This window comes from Lonchura striata, chromosome 21 (assembly GCF_050655825.1).
Source record: "Lonchura striata isolate lonStrDom1 chromosome 21, ASM5065582v1, whole genome shotgun sequence".
Classification (NCBI taxonomy): Eukaryota; Metazoa; Chordata; class Aves; order Passeriformes; family Estrildidae; genus Lonchura; species Lonchura striata.
This window is the reverse complement of record NC_140723.1, coordinates 3639904-3661799: the sequence shown is the minus strand read 5'-3', so window position 1 is coordinate 3661799 and position 21896 is coordinate 3639904. Positions and strand designations below refer to the sequence as shown.

Below are 21896 nucleotides of genomic sequence, written 5' to 3'. Positions count from 1 at the left end.
CAGCCGAGCGGGCGGCCTCAAGGGAGAGGTGGGCATTGCCTGGGTGTCACAGACACCCCAAACGCTGCCAAGTGCCTCGAAAGCCTGGGCACAGGCAGGGGGGCAGAGCTGACCCCTCCTTACAGCCCTTCTACACGAGGTCATCGTCTTCTTTATGGCATTTCAGCTCCTGGCTCTGTTCCGGCCAAAATCTGGGAGCTGGAGCAATGCTGCAGCACTTTGAAAGGTACTGGTTTAGGATTCCCTTTGGAATAAAGAGTGTGGCTTCTGGACTCACATGAGAGAGTTTGAACCTGATAGGTGAATGTCTTGGTCTGAAAAGACAGGTGTCTGCTAAGGAAGGCAGGAGCCTCCCCTGAAATGGAAAATGTAAACCTCCTCCCTCCGAATTGTTATAATTTTGAAATTAAGAGGCTCTCAGGCAAAGTTATGGGAGCTGGAATAACAGTTCTTAATTAGGGAAGAAAATAAAAATAAAAATAAATATAAAAAATGCAGTAATACAAAACGGAGTCAGAATACAGCCTGGCAGGCTGTGTGTCAGGGAGGTGGCACAGTCCCATCCCAGGGTGGCTCAGCCCTCCTGCAGTGCCAGCTGTGCTTCTGCTGGAGCAGGATCCTGCACAAGGGGGGAGTTTTCCTCTGGAGCTCCAGGGCTGGGGGAGATGGGCCTGGGCTCCTCTGGGAATGCAGGGGAAGAAAGCTGCTCCTCTGGGAATGAAGTGGGAAGGAAGCTGCTCCTCTGGGAATGTAGTGGGAAGGAAGCTGCTCCTCTGGGAATGTAGTGGGGAGAAAGCTGCTCCTCTGGGAATGAAGTGGGAAGGAAGCTGCTCCTCTGGGAATGCAGGGGGAAGAAAGCTGCTCCTCTGGGAATGCAGTGGGGAAGAAAGCTGCTCCTCTGGGAATGCAGGGGGCAGAGGCTGCTGTGCTGTTCCCAGGTCAGATTGTATCCAGGTAGGAATGCTTGGCTCCTCCCCTGGGCAGAGCATCTCCCCATGGGAGGATGGAATTTTCTCAGCCATACAGGGACACTCATTGGCCATGAACAGAAGATAATTAATAATTAATGGCCCATGAACAGAAGAGATCTCCTGGAGGGAGGATTGGATGTGGGAGAGAGATAAAGAAAAACTGCCCAATGAACAGAACTGCCCCACCTCTGACAGATGGGAATAGAATACACACTCCCACCCACATCTTGCAACCCAGGACAGTGAAACATCTGGATGTGACACTGACTCTTGCCATGCCTGTAGCTCTCATTTCTCACTCTGGTAGCAGAGATTTTTCCTTTCTCATTACTGCTCCTGGAAATACAGTGTCAAACTTTGTCCTGCCAGGGCACAGATGGGCACTGACAGGCTCCTTGTGTTAGGAATCACAGCTAGAAGGACTCAGGACGTAGGAGAGACTTTTGATGATTAGCTGGAGACCTACTGCCTGGGCATGAGTGGTGTTCAGAGACATCTATTCCTCCAGCCCCTGTCTGAACCCTTGACAACTTAGCCTGGTGCTACAGCATTTCTTTTGAACCTTCCAAGTAGATCTTGCTAGTTTTTTTCCCTTAATTCTTTGTGAATCTCTTTGGCTTCATAAGTGTTGAGGAGGAGGCTCTGTGTTCTCACTGCCGTGCTGGCAGCAAGTCTTGGTCACTGGTGTCCATTCAGAAGCCACCTGCCATGGGGACACACCACTGAAAGTCACCAGGTGAGCACAGAGCTTCACCCTGGCACAGATTTTGCTGTGAGAAACAACTAAAAATGGGACAAACCTGCTGGAGACACTTAAACCTCAGCCTTGGCAAAGCCTCTGTGATCTCACAGACCTGGGGTTGCTTCAAAGGATTGGAAACTTTGAAGGAAGTCTCTTCACTTCTCTATGAGAGGAATACAGGTTCTTTCCCAGGAGAGTAATCTTCCCCTCTTCCCATTAAATACAGTTTTGGCCATATAGTGGAAAAAAATAATCAAAGCCCAGCCTGAGCTCCTGAAGGGAAGCCTTGGAAAGCCTCGGAAAGGCTGCCAGGAACAGTATATTTTTTATTGCATCCATTATATAATGTGTCAAAAAAGAATTCTCTCCACTATGGGGAGATATTTATAGTCCATCGGGTTTTATGGCAGAAGTGGAGTGTCTCAGGTTACCCTGGCTAAGCCAAGTCAGGCTGCTGCCTCTGGCTCCATGGGAGCAGGTCTGGGAGCCTGAGGGTGACCTGGGGAAAGGAACAGCTCATCGTGACCTGTCCCACGTCTCCAGCTCCTCAGGAACCTTGGCAGGACCAAGCAGAAATTTTCCCAAACTCTCAAGAAATTGGGCATGGCAGCAGGTAGAAAGCAGTGGCAGGATTTAGGAGTGGGTAGGAGGAGGATGTCTCTGGTGAGTTTGCCTGAGGCTCACATTGGTCCAGGAGCTGAGAAAAAAAACAAATTATGTGACATCCATAGGAAAAAATGTGTGATCTGAGTGGAGAGGGGACATTTGATGAACATCTTTGCCTTGCCCATTAACAGAAGCTGAGTGGAGGACACCTGGCACAGGTATGGGAAAACTCTCAGATCCACGTCAGCTGGTTTCTCTTGTGGATGTTCCCCCAGAACATCTGCACAGCCTAAAGCAGCACCTTGCCCTGACCTGGCACACACATTGCAGTGGGATGGAGGCAGATGAAGAGGTCCTAGAAGTCTCCTTTAGGTCAGGAAGATTCCCCAGTGGCTGTTTCCCTGGAGGTGCAGTTACCTCACCTTGGAGGAGGCAGCTGGAAGAAGCGACGAACAAAAATGTATTTACCTGAACTGAACCACTGAAATATTTGAGCTCAATTTTCCTCTTCTTTAAAAAATAAATACATTAAAGAGCAGATAAAACCCTTCACAACTTTTCATGCCTTAACCTCCGTGTCAAGGAGTCGAGTTCCAAAAGACCTGCAAAGTTTACAGACAACTTGCTTATGCAACTTTTAACTTCATGAGGATTGAAAGCCCTGACTGTGGTATTGATTAAACCTTATTTGGCCATCTGACATATTTATATTTGTGAGGAGTTTCGAGGGAGCCAAGACCGATAATGCAGTCGCTCTGGGGAGGCTGGCTCGCTCTGAAGAGGGGGTGTCAGATTGCACATGCACGGCTGGTATGTGTGGGAATGATGCCACTGTGATAAAGTGAGCCTGTGGTCCCTTCTTCATCCCTCCTGGGACTCCCCAAAGCCCAGACAGGGCACGTACGTGAGTGTTTGTGCATGTGGGATCTCTCCACGTGTGCTGCTGTGTTTTCTGACATCCACACGGCTCAACCAGCATCCCAAAAGTGCCTCTGGGATGCCCTTTCTGCCATAGCAGGTGCAGACCTGGTCATGCATGAGGAAAACATCACAGAAACACAGGATCACTAATTTTGGAAAAGACCTTCAAGATCATCCAGTCCAACTTGTGTCCAATGCCCACCTTGTCACCCAGCCCAGAGCACTGAGTGCCATCTCCAGGGATGGGGACTCCAAACCTCCCTGGGCAGCCCCTTCCAAGGCCTGGCCACCCTTTACATGGAGAAATTCCTCCTGATGACCAACCTGACCCTCTCCTAGCACAGCGTGAGGCTGTTTCCCCTTGTTCCCTGTGACCTCCACCTGACTGCACCCTCCTGTCAGGTTCAAGACCTTGATAAACAAAAAGCACCAGATACATCAGCAGTGTTTGAGAAACTACCCAAAGATGACAGATGACATCAGTTTGGATGGGAAATTAAGGAAGAAATAAGGGGTGAAGGAAAAAGCCTGTGGGAAGCAGTGCCCGTGGCACGGAGTCAGCGTTATCTGAGCGCTGCAGGAAGCTGCAGAGCTGTGCTGATAATCTGCTCCATGCACACCATGCAGCTCCCAGCAGGCACAGGCTCCTTTTATTCCCAAAAAAAAAGAGATTTCCTGGAGGTGCTGTCTGTCAGGGCTGTTTTATGATGTCTCTGTTACTGTGGGTCAGGAGCAGCCAAGCTGGGCTCGTCTCAGCATTTGATATAATCCACAGAAAGGCATTGGGTTTACAGATTTACAATTGGGTTTACAGAGTGTTAGATTAATAAGGAGGAGAATTTGGATAGGAATTCTGGAGATATGGGAAAAATCTAAAATATATCCTTACTGTTGTGAATGCTGTTGTTTCTCTGTCTCCCAACTCTGGTTGCACCTTTGTGTCTTGCAACTTGTCTTTGCCACCCCTGCTGGTGGATCTCCTGGAGCCACCATGGGAGACAGGGATTGAAATCCCAGAGGCTGCTGAGCTGGAGAGAGGGGAAACAACACGAAAAGGAAGAAGGAAAACAACAAAGAAACAAAAACCTCACTGAGCCTGGATTTTGTGTGTAATCCCTGTGTGCTGGCAAACTTCAGCAGAGCCCCTACACTGGGAGGATTGTGCAGCCCGGCTCCAGCTCACCCCCTTGGCACAATTTCAGAGAAACAAGGGACAGGCTCCTCTTTCATCCCAAATTCAGCCACGCAGAAGTGCCTGCAGGACCCACAGCATCCTGCCAGTCCTGTGCTTAACTCCTTAGTTAAGCATTTCAGTGCTGGAGAAAGAGAATTGTCTGATTTCCTTTGGGTTATCAGCAGGGCATATTCCTGGGGGAATATGGAGTTTTTAAGGGATCATATCCCCAGGATGTCGCAGCCTTCCTCCTAAAACAGCTGCTCCCAGGAAGATGTTCTACAGCAGCCTCACTTTTTGGGAATAATTACCCAAAACTTCTCTCTGTGAGAGCGTGGAGCAGCTGGAGTCTGTGTGGTGTCCTCTCGGCCAGAGGGAGGGGGTAGAGCATCTCTGCTGGGCTCTGCTCCGCTCGGGATCTGTCCCTGGAGCTGCTCTCCTTGCACTGCCTGTCTCCCACCCAAGAGCTGCAGAGTTGTCCCTTTGCAATGAGAAAAAAACCGGTTTACCCCAGTTTTAACTACTTTTTGCCTGTATAAACTCTAGTTCTTTTCTTTTTTTTTTTTTTGTCAAAATGCAGAAACCTTTATTTACTTTTTTGTCTTATGAAAAGTTACTTACCTACAAAAAAAACCCCAAAACAACAAAAGCCCAACCAATCAACCATAAAAATCCAGAAAACCAACATCCCACAAAAACCAAAAAAAAAAAACCAAACCCACAAAAAACCCAAACAAACAAACAACCCCCCCCCCCAAAACCAACCAACCAAGCCACCAGGGAAAAAAAACTTTTTAAAAAATCATTGAAATTTAAAAAAGCCCCATCACTGCAGATAAAAGTTACCTATATGTGTATGTATACAACACAGCAGATCTAAGTGCAGATTCTGTTGGAAAAACAGATTTTCATGTTTAGTTTACTTCAGGACCATCCTTTTTAAGAAATTTGGGTGGGCAGCCTCCAGCCTTTGCTGGCTCTGGGTGCGTGCTGTGAGATCTGCAGCCCTGACCTTCTTGGGACAATAATCCTGGGCTTGAACACTTGGGTTTGGACTCCCAGAAGATCCTGGGGGGTATATTCCTTATATTTATAGAGAACATTTCTTTATCAATTCATCTTCATACAATTGCTAAAGGAATAGTCCCAGCAGCAAGATGGCTTTTCCTGAATTTTGGGAATTAATCCAATCTGCTTGCTCTATCCAAGATGAGGAATAATTAATTAATAATTAATAGTTATTACCCTGAATTTTGGGAATTAATCCAATCTGCTTGCTCTATCCAAGGTGAGGAACCTGCTGGGATAGAGCTGAGGTTGGCACATTGGTATCAAAATTTGGACCCTGATCCTCTTTCCCAGGGAGCTGGACCCTGGTTCTCTTTTCCAGGGATTTGGATCCTGGTCCTTTTTCTCTGTGGAATTGGACCCTAATTTTCTTTTCCAGGGAGTTGGACCTGGTCCTTTTCCAGGAAATTGCATCCTGGCCCTCTTTTCCAGGGAGTTGGACCCTGGTTCTTTTTTTCTGGGGAATTGGACCCTGGTCCTGCTTTTCCAGGGAAGTGGACCCTTGTTCTCTTTCCCAGGGAACTGTCAGCATACAGATGTCTGGGGTGCTTTGTGTGCTCAGAAGAGCTCTCACCTTTTGGGGTCACCAGGATAATGCACAGAAATTCCTTCTTGCTGTTCCCTGCCCCGAGTCCCAGGGCTCAGCTGAGGTGTGTGCTCTGGAGCTGGCTGTCACTTTCTAGGAAAGCTGGGAAGTTTTTCAAGGCAAAACCAGATGCTTCCAAACTGGGGCCTCTGGCATTTCAGCTTCCTTCAGGCCTTTTTTACCCAAGCTGTAAAACCACCTGAAAACAGGCCATGAATATTTATGGATTTTAGCCTGAAGGCAGAGGGAGAAGTGGGGGTTTGTTATCAGGTTAAAAGTGGACGTCTGCTTTCATGTGCGAGTGTGTAACTTCCATAAATAAAACACCAGATGTGCTTGGGTTCTGCTTTCCTTTAAACGACTTGGGAATTCTCATAAAGAACAGGAATACTGGGATTTTATTTCAACCCTTTCCTGGCAGGAGCTGCTGGATGCCGGGGCAGGCAGGTTGGGTACCACATCCAGCATCAGGGGTCCTGATGCTCTGAACCCTCCAGATTAAGGCAGATTTACCTGGAAATCCTCCAAAACCCAGACCTGTCTGCTCACAGGATGTTGGTGCAGGTGTTCCTGCAGGAGGATGGTGGTGCACAGACCAGCCGTGCCCCAGGGAGGGGATGATGCTGTCAGTCCCTTCCTTGGGAGGCATTTGTGCTCAGAATATATTTGAAACAAATCTTGCACAGGTGCGAGGCTGGAGGAGCAGGATGGGGTTCTTCCAAAGGAGAATTTTTCGTTTTTAAATGAGCATGGATTATCTAAAAAAAAAAAAAACCAACAAAAAATAGGCGAAAGTTCAGAGCAATGTTCTCTTTCCTAATTCTTCCCTGAAAACAAAATGCAAATGCAGGTGCTTCACAAGCAGATTATTTGAAACAGTTTTGACAGAAATCATGGAGGAAGTTTCATATTGAATTTATTTATTTTTCCACAACACTTTGATTAAAACTAACTTTTCCAGGAGCTCCTCGACATCCACTGTGTGTGACCTTGGAAATCAAGCACTGGTGGAGCCTGTGGGGTGATTTGAGGTGACCCATGCTTGGTTTCAAGGGTCTGTGGGGATCTCCAGGAGGAGTGAACAGTGCTCTGTGCCTGCTCCAGCTGGAGCCCTTTGGTGTCTCACCACCATAAACATGTGAGCACAAGAAAAACCAACCACTATAAACACGTGAGCACAAGAAAAACCAACCCCTCACTGCTGAGCATCTCGGTGGCTCGCTGGGATTCTTGAATACTGGCTTGTTTTGGTTTGGAAAATCACCTGGAAAGTCACATTTCTGGGTGGTGTGCAGGGTAGGAGGATCAGGACACAGCAGCTGCACCTGAATTATCCGTGCCGTGTTGAGTCCAAGCCAGGATCAATCCCTCAGGTTGGGTTTGAACTGCAGAGTTTGTCCAAAGCTCCCAGAACTCAGCCCAAAAATCACAGAGGAAAATCCTCACCCTCAGGCAGTGATGCCGAGCCGGTGGCGAGCTGGGGGACGAGGAACACTCCTCATTTTATCATTTTATTTATGGATTGTGTGTTTGGGTCACGGGGGAAGGAAGTTCCATCATGCTTCCATAAATACGAGCTCTAGGGAGCTGCAGGAGTGTTTGCAGAGCCCAACCACAATGCTTATTTTGACAAAATGCGGAGGCAAGGAGCATTCCTGCTCTGGCTGTATCTGCTGGACAAACTCAGGGCTTACGGGGAACCTGCTGAGAATGGGTCTGGTTGAAAGATAAAAGGGAATTTTATATTAAATTTAACATAAATAATTGAGTTAAATAAAATTAAGTTAAAATAATAAGAATAATAAAGTTAAATTAGAAATTAATTATAAAGAAATTATTATTTTTATTATTAACAATTAATATTTATTAATAATATTATACTATGTATAATATATATTTAATATTTAATATTAATAATATTTAGTAATGATTAGTAATAATAATAATAATAGTACTTCAGGTATGCTGGACTTCATGTGTGCTTCATGTTAAATTAGAAAGAAATTAAGTTAAATGATAAAAATAATATAAAACTAAAACTAAAACGAAAGTAAAAATAAAAATAAAAATAATCACACTTTAGGTATCCTGGGCTTCCTGTGGATCCATACCTCCACTCAAACAGACCCTGCATTTAGGCACTTACTCTGAAAATGTAATCAGAATTTATGAAATTCTAACGTGAAAATGTAATTAGAATTGATGGATTTATGGAATCCATACTTTTAAGGCCTGCAGAGTACAAACTGCCCAGAGCCCAACTCCAGCTCCCTGCCTGGACCCTGCCCTGAGCCCTTGGAATGAGCCGTGGTCTGCAGGTTGCAGCAGAGAGGGGATTAAGCAAATATAAACCCTTGGGGATTTCATTAAGCTCTAGCAGGTCTTAGGATTTCTGAAAAGTAAAACAAAACTTGCACAGTCTGGTGTTTGTGAGCAGCTCCGAGCCCAGACAGGACCAAATTAGAAGAGGCTGAGGGAATTAAACGCTGGGGCTCTTTGATCACATCAGCCTTGTTTTGATGGCTGTCCTTCTCCAGCTCTGTTCTTGGCTGGAAATTCATTTAATTCTTCATGACTCGACAGGTTGCTGTGCTGCCCGCAGAAACCTTTCACTGCTGTTGTTGCAGGGCTGCTCTGGGGCCGGGTTTATGCAGAATAAAAGTGTCACTTCCAGGGATGGCCCTGTGTCAGAATCTGAGGTATTGATGATCCTGAGATTGTAGAAAGTCTCTGTCTTTCTGCCCCACAGCCAAAGAAGAAGTTGTAATTAATTTCTGCTGGTTTCAAGGTTGTTTATTCTGTTTATCTCTCACATGTTCTGCTGCCCTGCCCAGCTCTGTCCTGCAGGGCAGCGTGTGGGGCTCTGCCCTCAGTGGATGTTACAAACATTAAATACCAGAAACTCCCTGGGCTGGATTGACAATAACGTGCCAATATCTGTCACCTACGTTGGACAGTGTGTCCCCAGCCTGAACCAACAGAAAAATGCCAACACCACAGTGAAACATGGAGGGCATGAAGAAGGAGAAAAAGGACAAGGCACACCCAATTTCCTCCATCTTGTCTCCTTTGAACCCCTAATCTAGAATCCTAAAATTTTACTTTTGCACCCGTGCCACACTTAATTATTACTCATATCAAACACTCAGAGCTGGTAATTAATCCTGTAAGATTGAAAACTCTTTTCCATGGACAGAGATCACAGCCAGTGTCTCTGGGGGCTCTGTCCAGGGGGGTTCCTGACCCCTGCCAGGGTCCCAGACCTGCCAGGGCAGCCAGAGGGAAGCCCTGGATTCCTACAGCCCTGCAAGAGCTTCCCTGTCACCATCCGTGGCTCTGCCACCGTGCCCATCCCCATGGATTGTCACAGCATTCCCTTTCCAGCTGGCCCTGGAGGCTGCAGAGATCTGGGAGTGATGAGAATGGGGCTGGCTCTGGGTGAGCAAGGGGAAAACCAAGATTTATCTGCAGTAGCAGAAGGAAACCCGGAGCACGGCGTGGCTGAAGTGCGTTCCTGGCACAGCTGCAGCTCATTCTTCTTCCATCCAGCCCAAAAGCCTTCAAACCCTATTTGTCTCCATTTTTTCTGCTCTCTTGTAAGAAGGAAATGTTGCTTTACAGAGCAAAAAAAAAAAAAAAAAGCAACTTCTTAAGCACAGATAAATTTTTGAAGTGCCTTGCTCGGTGCCAAACGTCAAAAATTTGCCAGCAACTGATAAATCTTTTTGAAACTGCTCCATATATTCCACAAGTCCAGCTGAAACTTGGAATTTCCTAAACTTTAGGTGATTGTGATCTGTATCGGAAAATAATGGAGTGGCCTAGCAGTGATGGAGGGGTGGAGAGCATCTGCAGCGCTGGTTCATGGCTTCCAGGGGGATTTTGGGGAGGATGGAGGATGCTTCAGGGGAGAAGATAAAACCCAGTTTTTAGCTCCTTCAGCTCCCCAGTGGAATCCGTGGGAGCTGCTGAGGGAGGGAGGGATCCGGTAGCAAGGGGGTGGTGATTCCTCCCTTCTCACCTGGTGATTAGTCACTCACTCTAATAAAAGGTAATTTGAGAAAAGTGCTCCCTGTGCCTTCAAGGTCTGGCCCACGCCCTGCTCAGGGGTAGGGACCTCTCTGGTTTCGGTGGGTTTACATTTCTCATTCTCTACTCGAGTTACAAAAATTGGTAGAAGATGCATAAAGCTGTCTCTTTCGTATTTTTCAACCTTTTAGTTTAGATTTCTGTGGATTAATGCTATCCAGGGTACTTGTGCGTGTTTATTTGAAGGAATTTTAGTCGAAAGGGATGATAGTTCTAAGACAAGAAGGAAAACTTCTAAAACAACAGGTCTGTAATGCAGAGAAGTTTTGTCTTCTCATTTTCAGGAAAAGGGTGTTAGAGAGTGAGCCAGAACTCTGTTTTTATGCATGTGAGTCCCTCCAGGACAGGAATCTTTTGGGTGAAATCTGTAGTGTTTGGGCAAGGGAGGAAGGGAGACGTTTTGTACTTGTTAATGTTGCTTTTTCTTATTGGCACTGAAGGCTCAAAATGGGAAGAATTTCTACAGCAAAAGCAGTTGGGTTTGGTTTTATGCAGCATCTCAAGCACTGGCCAATGGCTGTGGTGGGAATCGTGGCCATGCCTTGTATTTTATTGCTCCAAAGATGAGATTTCTCCTTCCCAGTCTGTGCACTGTTCTGCCTTAAACCTGCTCCCGAAATGGAGTGGAAGAGAAGCCCCAGGAAATGGAAATTCCCAGTGCCAGCTGTGCTCCAGGTTCCCTTTGGGCTCCCACAGCTGGAATGTGCCCTGCCTTGCTCCGGGTGGGATCTTCCATCTGTGTGAGTGCTGCTGGTTCAGCTCGGAGTCAGAGAAATGCAAAAAGCTCTTTGCTCACCAGAGCCAAGAACAAGATGACAGATTTTGGATCGTATCAGAGCCCCAGGATTCATGGACAGGTCAGGGAAAGCACCTTCCCCTGGCTCCTGCAGAGCTCCAAAGCCCTGGATTCCCTGGAGAGACATTGAAACACCCACCCAGGGCACACTGGGGGTTGCTTTGGATGGTCATGGCTTTGTGGCAGAGCTCTTGCATGTTTTCAGTGCTGGTTTGCTTAGCAGAAGACCAAAAGTATTCAAATAATTAACAAAGATTGCTGACGAATGGGGAAAGAGCTGTTTTCTGTGGATATCGGGTCGGACATTAAAGAATTCCACAGAAAAATGTCACTTTCTTGCCAATTTGGTACATTTGTCTTGTTTTGTTGAAAATAACTGAAAAGTATTTCCTGGCTCTGTACCACTGTAGAGATGTGTGAAATAAACAGCTCTGCCCTTATCTTAGCCAAGCGAAAATATTTCCAGTTTCCCCAGAATTCCCCTGATGAGGATTAGCTTCTCTGATGATTAAGAGGTTCAGGATTTTGGTGGAAACAACCAATCCTTTTAAAATTCTTTTATTTTATTTTTTTTTCTTTATTTCTTATACTTTTAGTGGGAATAGTGTGAATCCCTTATATTCTTGGAATAATTTGTAGCTCTTTGCTCCCTGGCTCTCCCTCGTTGCCCCTGACTCTGTGTCTGGGAGCAGTGGGTACCCTGAGTGCATCCTGGAGCCCCTCATCCATCCTGTGTGGATTTGCCCTGTCTGCAGGTCTCATCGTGCCATAACAGGACTCTTAGGGAAGACTAAGCCTTAAATTAAGTGAGAGAAGAGTTTGCACTGGGCTGCCTCACTCCTACTTTGCTCAGGTGTAAATCTTTCCACCCCAGCAAAGCTGGTGTTGAGTTATTCCCCTGTGGCTGCATTTCTCAAACAACCCCACTACTGTGTCAGCAGGGGGACCCTGCTGTCCTCACCCCTTTTTACATTAATTTCTATTTTTGCATCAGATAAGAAGCTCTTTCCAAACTCCCCACATGCTCTCACATGTTTTCGGGAGAGGACGGGCTTGGATCTGTGTTTGTGCAGACGGGGAGAGTTCAAGGCACTGATTAATGTTTACAGTTTGCAAAAATATTCAGCTTGTGTTGGTCAGAGTCCTGGTGGAGCCTGAATAAAGCTGTCCAAACTCCAAACCACAGGGTCAGATATTTGGAGCCCTGTGTTGGCTGGGAGGATTTGGAGCTCACACCTCTCCTGAGGGTGGCCCAAGAAGAGGAGCTGTGGGCTCAGAGGTCAGCACTTAAAAGGCTCCATCCCTGGGATTTGATCCCTGGCTGGCAGTGACATCAAGCTGGGACTTTCAGAGTTCTCTCTGAAGTGGCTGCTAAACAAACTGCTCTGCAATAGCATCAGCTTTGTGTGGAGTGTGGAAAGGCAGGAAAATACCAGGGACTAGACCGTCTGCTAAGGTAGGAGAGGTTTTGAAGGGAAAAAAATTTCATCTCAGCCACTCAAGTGCTTCCCAACCTGACCTCTGGTTAGAAGAAGGATGTTGTAGCTCAATGTGCTGATTTTCCTGCCCAGAATTGCCTAAATTGTGTTGCTTCACTCCCAGCAGAAACACAGGTGGTGGGTGGGTGTCATAGTTGAGACAAAGACAATACAAAGCAACACACTCCATTTTCAGAAGGCTTCAAACTGGTTTTATTCTAGCATTCATGCTCTTTATACATTCTTACAAAGCTCATGAGTTTACACTCATTGGTCATGAGAGACAAACCAAGTGCTCATTGGACGAGGCAGTTGCAGGTTTTTCTTACTTATACTTTTTTTTTTTTTTGTTTATATGTCAATGACCTTGGTACAAAATTCTTTCAGAGGTAAACATCAGACTTCTCTCTGGCTCGCAGAAGTTGCTGTAAAACCTCTTCCACGGGTGGGGACCACTGCAGGACCACAGGGCAAACCCAGGAGTTCCTTTCATACTTGGGTTGGTTGGCTGAAGTCTGGGGACTCAAATGGAGGGTGAATCTGAGCCCTGCAAAGAAAGGCAAAAAACTCTGCCTGTGTTTGGCTGTGGGAGCTCAGCAGGCTCGTCAGGAGTGGTGGGGTGGCCACGTGTGACACCTGGTGAGCCACAGGAGCCCAACGTGGGGCTGGGTTCCATGTCCATGTGGGTGGGTGAAAGAACCCCGGCCTGGTTCAGGGGCTCCGTGTGGTGGTAAAGTCTCTTCTCCCACCCGTGCTTCCAAAGAAAATCTCTGCAGCCTCTTGTTGTCCAGTCTCAAGGCAGTTTATTGCAAGTTATCTAAAAGATTTTCTTCTGGGGCTGCTGTGGTTTGCTCACAGCTCAGGCAGAGGCACACACACACCCTGACATCCTCTCTGACCCCGACTGCTTCTTCTCTCCCCGCCAGGGCTGCTGCTCTCTTTTATATGGTATATTATGTGTTAAAATGTTTATAGATTTTCCTCAATACCCATTACCTATATTAAATGGTGCTTTTCTACTCTAAACCAATCTGTGAGTGCCAACATCACCAAGAATATGGAGGTAAGGAAGGAGAAAGAGGGAGGACAGGGCAGGCCCAAATCCCTCCATCTTAAAACCTCTGACCCCCATGTACAAAACCAAAACCCACCTGTACAGGTGTTAAAACTCCCCTGTACAACAATAAAAAAAATTCTTCCCTCTTCTTTGTAACTACTTCTACTATAATATCTAAACTTTTGTGACTTCTTGTTCTTCCTGCAAGGTTGGTAAATTGTTCCATGGCTCAAATCCAAAATCACAGCTGTTTCCAGCTGCCTGCCAGGGTCTCAAATGCTTCTGACCTGGGCCCAGAACCTCCAAAAATGTCTGAGGGACATTTTGAGTTCCAACAGGTGGGCAGTGCTGGTCATCCCTCGGCTGGCACCTTGCTGTGGAGTGATTCCTGCCCTGAGCAGCCTTTGCCTGTCCAGCCTGTTTTCCCTTCTGAGCCCAAGGGATTGCAGTTAGCAGGGATTTATCCAGGGCTGGGCTACTTTGCTCAAGCCACCAGGAGAGGAGCAAGGCTGTGCCACTGGGATTGGTCTGAGAGCCTCCCTCAGCTCCTCTCTTTATTTACCAGTTTGGAGGGAGTGATCCAGAGTGGCAGAGAAATACAGTTGATGTGCTAATAACTCTTTTTTACCAGTGTCACTAGTACACATCTGATGAGTTAGTGGTTCACTCTGCAGGTGTTGGAATCTGAGGTATTGATGATCCCAAGATTGTAGAAATTCTCTGTCTTTCTGCCCCGTTGCCAAAGAAAAATCATAATTTATCTGTGCTGGTTTCAAGGTTGTTTATTCTGTTTATCTCTACCATGTTCTGCTGCCCTGCCCAGCTCTGTCCTGCAGGGCAGCGTGTGGGGCTCTGCCCTCAGTGGGATGTTACAAACATTAAATACCAGAAACTCCCTGGGCTGGATTTACAAGAACGTGCCAATATCTGTCACCTACGTTGGACAGTGTGTCCCCAGCCTGAACCAACAGAAAAATGCCAACACCACAGTGAGACATGGAGGGCATGAAGAAGGAGAAAAAGGACAAGACACACCCAGTTTCCTCCATCTTGTGCCCTTTGAACCCTTAATTTAGAAACTTAAAATTTTACTTTTGCACCTGTGCCACACTTAATTATTACTGATTTCAAACCCTCAGAGCTTGTAATTCATCATGTAAGATTGAAAACTCTTTTCCATGGACAGAGATCACAGCCAGTGTCTGTGGGGGCTCTGTCCAGGGGGTTCCTGACCCCTGCCAGGATCCCAGGGCAGCCAGAGGGAAGCCAGGATTCCCACATGCAGGGAGGAAGGGAACTCTCTCAGAAAGAATCACAAATGCAACAAGTTTGGGAGAAACTCTTATATTTGGTCTCTGCCCCAAACAAAGCACTTCATACCTTTTTTCTGCTGCTGTTTTCCAGGTGAGCAGCGATGAGGGAATTGAAACAGCTGGGTCAGGACAGGGCAGGGCTGGGGCTTGGCATCCCTCATGGCTGCATCCAGAGGGATGCCCAGTAGCTCCTGGAATCAGTGCCAGGAGGAGCCGTGGGCATAGCCTGTATTTCTAATGTGATTTCCAGTGGAAAAGTTGTCTGCAGAGTGGTTTGGGGATGTCGTGTGTTGGATTTTTTACAGGAAACAAACAGGTTTGCTGTGTTACCATGGCTTTGGAGGCATGGCAGGTTCTAGGCGAGCTCAGGTGTTGACGTGCCCTGGGCTCTGCCCCAGGAGCAGGCATGTTGGAGCGGCGCAGTGGAGAGCTCTTAAAAAACACCATAAACCAACCCCTAAACCACAATTCTCACAAGCTCTTGTTTATTTTATCCCTCTAAGCACCACTTGACATAGAGAAGTGTATTTGCACTTTTCATGGCCTTCATAGGACAAGGCCATTAGCTTCAAATGTAAATGAAAATTCACATTTTAGCTGGATTGTGTATAAACATAAACTTGATTCAGCACACGGGGGTCTCATTTTAGTTCCCAGCTAATATTACACATGGAGAAGTTCAAAAACCTGTCTGGAATATATTTGAGCATGCAGCCCAGGACATGCTGGCCCCAAATCACAGACTTCATCCTTCAGCTTGTTCCTTTCCTCGCCTCTTCCATGTTCCATCTCCCGAATGTTTCTGCTTTCCCAGTCTCCATCTGGCCATTTTCTTTTATCTGGAATACTTCTTTTCTTTTTTTAATGTCAGAAGAAACATGCTTCAAGGTTTAGGGTATTTTTAGATTCATGGTTTAGGCATCCTTTTAGTGGGTTTTTTTCATTTTGGTTTTAGGTTTACTTTGGTTTTTGGTTTTAAGTTTTAGTTTAGGTTTTAGTTTGGGTTTAGGATGAAGATTCCAGCACTCCTCTTTACCTGAGCAGGTTGATTGTGCCTGTGCAGGGATGAATTCACTTTGGGGCTCACGATGCTGTTGAGCTGTGAAGCACTACATCCCCAACTCTGATTTTTTGGCTCCATACAAGAATTTTAAGACTTAATCTGAATGAAATACTGTGAGAGGCAGGAGTTCAGCCCATCCCTGTCCCTGTTAAAAGATGTTGGTGCTCTCCTGGCTGGCTCTCCAGGCTGCAGTAATAACCTGCTGCAGATCCTCATGTGTTGCCATACTCCAAGCAGCTCTTGGTACTTAATCAGCTGAAGTAAATTAGGTGATGGGGAAGCTGGAGCTGGCTCTGACCTGGCCAAACATAACTTATTACATAAGCAGGGCTCAGTTTGTGTTTGAGCCCGATGTGCTTTTGATGCCTGTGCTGCACCTCTGAGCTGGCTCCAGGAGTCTGAGCCTGGAGTCAGGCTCAAGGAGCCAGCCCAGCCTGGAGCAGTCTCAGTTCTGTGACCAAACCTGTGGGACACGGAGCCACAGCCTCCATGAGGATAAGGTTTATGATTTTCAGTTCAGTAATTGTGGCCTCTGCATAGTCTCCTTCCCAGTTTGACAGCTGGCAGGGTGACTTCACAAGGTGCTGCCAAGCACAGGAGCTAACCACCCTCAGTTATCACTTTCCCTTCCATCCCTAGATGGAAAGGACATGTGCAGCACCACAAGCATTATCAATTACATGATATTAACCTCACTGTGGTCAGGTTTTGTCTCAGCCCAAGGAAAGGGGATGGAGCAGCTTTGCCACAGAAGTCACGCTGGTTTTGGGAGCTGCAGGAGGAATTCCCAGGTCCTGAAGCCATGGAAAGGTCCCTTTGGTGGCTGCCTGAGGTGTTGCAGAATTTCTGAGAGACAGAAGTCATGATTTATGTTTGGAATGAGGTTTGAGCTACCCAGTCAGACTAGGCCTGATAAGCGGCCTTGGGGGGGGCCTCGAAGCCTTTGATGCAGTGAAAATTCAGTTGTGGCGCAGATAGAAATTATGTTAAGGTAACTACAAAGTAATGAGCTATTTGAGCATGAATTAGAGTAGACCTGCAGTGTGAAAAGTCTGACCACCTTAAGGCAAAGGTAAACAATGTTAGTGTGCCAATCAGAGTGTCTTTGTTTTTGTAAACTATGTAGAAGCTTATATAAACTACCATCTTATCTCGAATAAAGGGAGAACTTTTGATTAACCACATTGCTTCAGATATGCGTTTGTCCTGTCCAGCTTCCCGTTCTCCTGAGATTTCCCTGGCTTTTCTGAGGAGTCAGGGACTCCCCGAAAAGCTGCTCACTGTGCCCCATCTGCATTCCAGGCAAGGGTAATTTAAGATAGACAAATCTTGGTAACATTTCTGAGCAGAGGAACCTGGCCTAACCCATTTTTCACAGCTCTGTGGCAACACTCATTTCTGCTGTTCAGCACCTCCAGAGATGTTTACAGGAGCGGTGTCAGAGCTCCCCGTGGCTCTGCCCAGGACCTGCTCTGGGCCAGCAAGGACAGCCCATGTCTTGCCACGGGGTATTTTGGAATGGGTGAAGTGTTTAGCAGGTTGGAAGTGGCTCCTGGCAGGGTGGCAGCGTGTCTGTGCACAGCGAGGGCTGGTGGAAGGCAGCACAACAGGGCAGGGCTTCACTGTGGGACTGGAATTGCTGGTGGCTCTCTAACATTTCCCCTCCTCCAGTCCCATCTCATTGCTCCCTCAGGGCTGAGCATCCCCCTGGGGACTCTGCTGGACCCACCAGGCAGTTTGACCAAGGTGTGTGTGCAGCACATCAGGCTGGAATTCTCCAGGCCGTTTCCAAACATTCACAGCATCCTTCAGAGAGGTCACTTTTTTTCCCTCCACAAAGCAACTGACGCAAAAATTTGTTATTTTTGTTAAAATAAAAATATTAATGAGAAGCATGTGGGCTGTTGCCTTGTGTAAATATTAAGATGAGCTGAAGTGGTCCCTGAAACATTAGGAAGCTGCTCTTGGAACAATCAGCAAAGGGGACTCGTGACTGGAGTCCACCTTCCTTTGGAAATTGCTGCAAGAATAGCATGAAATCCCTATTTTCTTCCTGGATTCAGCCTGTTTCAAAATTTTTTGTGGAATGCTATTCATTGCAGCCTAAACCACAAGTTTTAATTTGGAATTTTACTGTGGCCAAATAATACTGTGAAAACGTCTCGAAGTAGCAGGGACTGCTCCCCCCAGCTCAGCCCTGCGAGCATATTGTTTCAAAACATTCCAGAAACTTAAATGAGGCTTTTGAATTTGCCTCTGGAAAATCCAATAAGCTATTCCTACTTCTTATTTAATGAAAAAGGTAAAATAAAATTCTCTTTCTTGCAGGAAATGGGAATGAGCGTTATGGTTTTCTTTGGAGCAGCCGCAGTGGCTGTTCCTCACTGCAGCTTAAATTTGGTGATTAAACTTTGCTTTTTGTCGTTATTTTAAGAACAGCCCAGCCCAGGTTTGCTGCTGGGTGCTGTTTCAGCAGCTGGTGTTATTTTGGGGAGGTGTGATGGTAAGGAGGCACTTCCACAGTGAAACACTCCCTGCTTGGTGTAACCCTGGAGTCCCCCACAGCAGCCTGGTGCTCCGGGGGGAGATGCTGATCCCCCTGCCCGCCTTCCATCCTTCCTCAGCTTGGCTTGGGGCAAATCCGTGGGTTTATTTCAGTGTGGATGATCAACCCGAGCCCCGGGACTGGCTGGGCATCATCAAAAAGAAAACAAAAGTCCTAACAATAACAAACAAAAATTTCACAACTATTTATCTACCATTAAAATATATATTTTTAAATTTATAATTTAATTTTGATATATTTTAATTAAACATTGCAAAAATAAAAAAAATTACAAATTACATTACTAAGTCATTCAAATATCTAGTTAATTAATTTCCCAGACCCCACAGCAGCCTGGTGCTCCGGGGGGAGATGCTGATCCCCCCTGCCCGCCTTCCATCCCTCCTCAGCCTGGTTTGGGGTAAATCCGCGGGTTTATTTCATGGTCGAGGACCAGCCCGGGGCCGGCGGGGTGGATGCAGCCGTGCCTCCCTCGCCTCGGGAGGGTCGCGTCGCTCCACGCGTGGGCAGCTCCGGGGCCGGGCTCCCGGTCTGGCGGTGCCCGGGACAGCTCCCGCCCATCCCGGGGGGCTCCGCCGTGCCGGGGGGTCCGGGGCGCTCCCGGGCCCGGCGGTACCTGCGGGGGGCGGAGCGGGACCGCCCCCGGGGCTGGGCTGCCCGCACCGCCCCGCGCATCCCCCGGCTCCGTGCGCGGCGGCGGCGGCGGCGTCCGCTCCGTCCCTGCCCCGGCCCGCTCCGTTTCTGCTCCGTTTCTGCTCCGTCTCTGCTCCCGTCCCTGCCCCGGCCCGCTCCGTCTCTGCTCCATCTCTGCTCCATCTCTGCTCCATCCCTGCCCCGTCCCCGCTCTACCTCTGCTCCATCCTGCTCCATCCCTGCTCCCGTCCCTGCCCCGGCCCGCTCCGTTTCTGCTCCGTCTCTGCTCCATCCCTGCTCCCGTCCCTGCCCCGGCCCGCTCCGTTTCTGCTCCGTCTCTGCTCCCGTCCCTGCCCCGGCCCGCTCCGTTTCTGCTCCGTCTCTGCTCCATCCCTGCTCCCGTCCCTGCCCCGGCCCGCTCCGTTTCTGCTCCGTCTCTGCTCCATCCCTGCTCCCGTCCCTGCCCCGGCCCGCTCCGTTTCTGCTCCGTCTCTGCTCCATCTCTGGTCCCGTCCCTGCGCCATCCCATTCCATCCCTGCCCCCGTTCCTGCCCCGTCCCCTTCCAGCCCGGCTCTGTCCCGCTCCACCTCTGCTCCGTCTCTGCTCCATTTCTGCTCCCGTCCCTGCCCCGTCCCTCTCCATCCCTGCCCCGTCCCGCTCCAGCCCGGCTCTGTCCCGCTCCATCCCTGCCCTGTCCCGCTGCGGCGGCAGCGTTCGCGTCCCGTCCCTGCCCCGTCCCGCTCCACTCCTGCTCCAGCTCTGCTCCATCCCTGCCACATCCCGCTCCCTCCCTGCCCCGTCCCGCTCCACCTCTGCTCCATCCCTGCCCGGTCCCGCTCCATCCCTGCTCCATCCCGCTCCATCCCTGCCCTGTCCCGCTCCCTCCCCGCCCCGTCCCGCTCCAGCCCGGCTCTGTCCCGCTCCCTCCCCGCCCCGTCCCGCTCCAGCCCGGCTCTGTCCCGCTCCATCCCCGCTCCGTGCCGCGCTCATGGGCCGGCCCTGGGCGCTGCTGTGGTGCCTGGGCTGCCTGGGCGGCATCCCGGGCTCCTCCGGCGAGCACTACCGCTACCTGTGGAGGAGCTGCTACCCCTGCTACCTGGGGCGAGCGGGGTACCCCGACCTGCGGCCAGGTACGTGGGTGGCCTGGGGAGCCGGGCTGGGGCTCCCTGCAGGGCTCTGCCTCCAGGGGTTTGTCCCTGGGTCCCCCAGCTGCCGGGTGGAGGTGCCGGGCTGGCGGCCACCCAAGTGACAGACTGGTGACCTGGCTGTATATACTGTGTATGTGCCTGTGCTTTGTATTATTATATTTATTTTTACATCATCATCATCGTTATTATTATTATCATTATTATTGTTATTGTTATTATTATCTATTACTACTATTATTATTATTTATTACTACTATTATTATTACTATTGTTATTATTATTCTTCAGTGCGTTTTTTACTCTGAAAAATCAGTTCTGGCAGAGGGGGAGAGAAATAGGAGTTTCTTCACATCTGTTGCTGTCCAGCTGGGTTAAAGATAGCTCCTGTGCCATATTCCTTAAAAAGCCAAATGCATGCATTTTGCTAGGGTCTGTAGATTTGTTTTTTCCTCGGCTCCAAAGGATCTTGTCCCAGTCCTGGGCAAAAAGTGAAATTGGGTAAGTTTTTAACAAGAGAAAAGGGTGCCTTTCTCTCCCGGTGAGGCTGTGTGTTTGCTGGGCTGTGCGAGTGCTGCTCAGCAGATTCTCCCACAGGACAGGGCTCGCTGTTATTTGGGGTTGGGTTTTGTGCAAGGGAAATCCTCTGGCAGCAGCGGCCGGAGCCAGGAGCTGGGCACGGCTGGGGGATGCAGGCAGAGGAACCGTGTCAGGGATCACTGCACTGGAACATTCAGCCTCAGTGTCTTTTGGAAGCCAATTCCCAGCCTGCTGCAGTGTGGGAAGCGCTTGGCCAGACATCCCGTGGAGCAGGTGGAGGGATGGAGCCCTTGGTGCTCCCGTTGCACGTGGGTGATGGGGACATGGAGCCAGGTGTGAGTTCTGCCACTGCACCTCCCCTTCCTTCTCTGTGTGCTCAGCTGCCTCCACGGCAGGAAAAACTCGTGGGGATTTAGGAAATAATAGAGAATATGTGAAGGTCACTAAAGGCTTGGGATGCTTGGGTGTAATGTAGACATCAAGGAATGCATTATCTCATCCTGGGATAATACTAATAAATAAATACCCCAAGCAGTCGGTTATAAAGTGATATCAGAACAGTTGTGAGATGTGCCAGACCTTCGGAGAGGGGCGGGTTGCTGCTTTGTTATTTATAGATCAGATGTTTGTCTCAAGCTCAGATCGTGTTTGCTCTCTCCATCCAACTGTGTTGGCTCAAAGTAGCTCTCCAAGACAAGCTCCTGAGCTCCAGCTTTGTGCTGGGTCCAACCTTCCCTTCCCTAAGGCAGAGTTCCTCGGATCCTGATCCTGTTCCTGCTCCTCTCAGCTCCATGGGCAGGTAGCTCTGTGCAGCCTTGGCTTTATCCCTGGTGTGAGGTACCTCTGGGGCTGCACAGCTGAGGGCTTTTCTCACCCTAAACTGGAATCACTGCAGCTTTGCTTAATTTGGTTTATTTCTCCTTCGCTGCCTGAGCTTCTCTTTGACAGGTAGGAGGAGTCCTCTTGGTGTGCTTTTAGAGTCCCAGATGTTGTCTTGGTGTGATTTTTAGGCTCTGTGTGCTGGTTGCCCTGCAGTTCCCATCTGCCCGGCCAGCACGCACGTCCCCACAGCCGTGTCCCCTCAGCTGGCAGCTGCCACAAGGCACAAAGCTCTGCTGTGTGCGTGTCACCGGCAGCTTTGTGCGTG

The 21896-nt window shown here is 48.5% G+C and overlaps 1 protein-coding gene across 4 annotated transcripts in view; it reads left to right on the top strand.

Annotated features, from left to right (window-relative positions):
- MEGF6 (multiple EGF like domains 6) overlaps nt 1-21896 on the top strand; it is a 91804-nt gene that overhangs the window by 29644 nt on the left and 40264 nt on the right. The window contains exon 1 of one of the 4 annotated variants that reach the window (XM_085558813.1): nt 19084-20194. The exons of 2 other annotated variants lie outside the window; for them this stretch is intronic. In XM_085558813.1, coding sequence (XP_085414939.1) covers nt 20053-20194 — 142 coding nt within the window. In that variant the 5' untranslated portion in view covers nt 19084-20052. Of the gene's footprint in view, nt 1-19083; nt 20195-21896 lie in introns of those variants that run through there. One more of the 4 variants, XM_085558814.1, reaches the window with a different exon arrangement.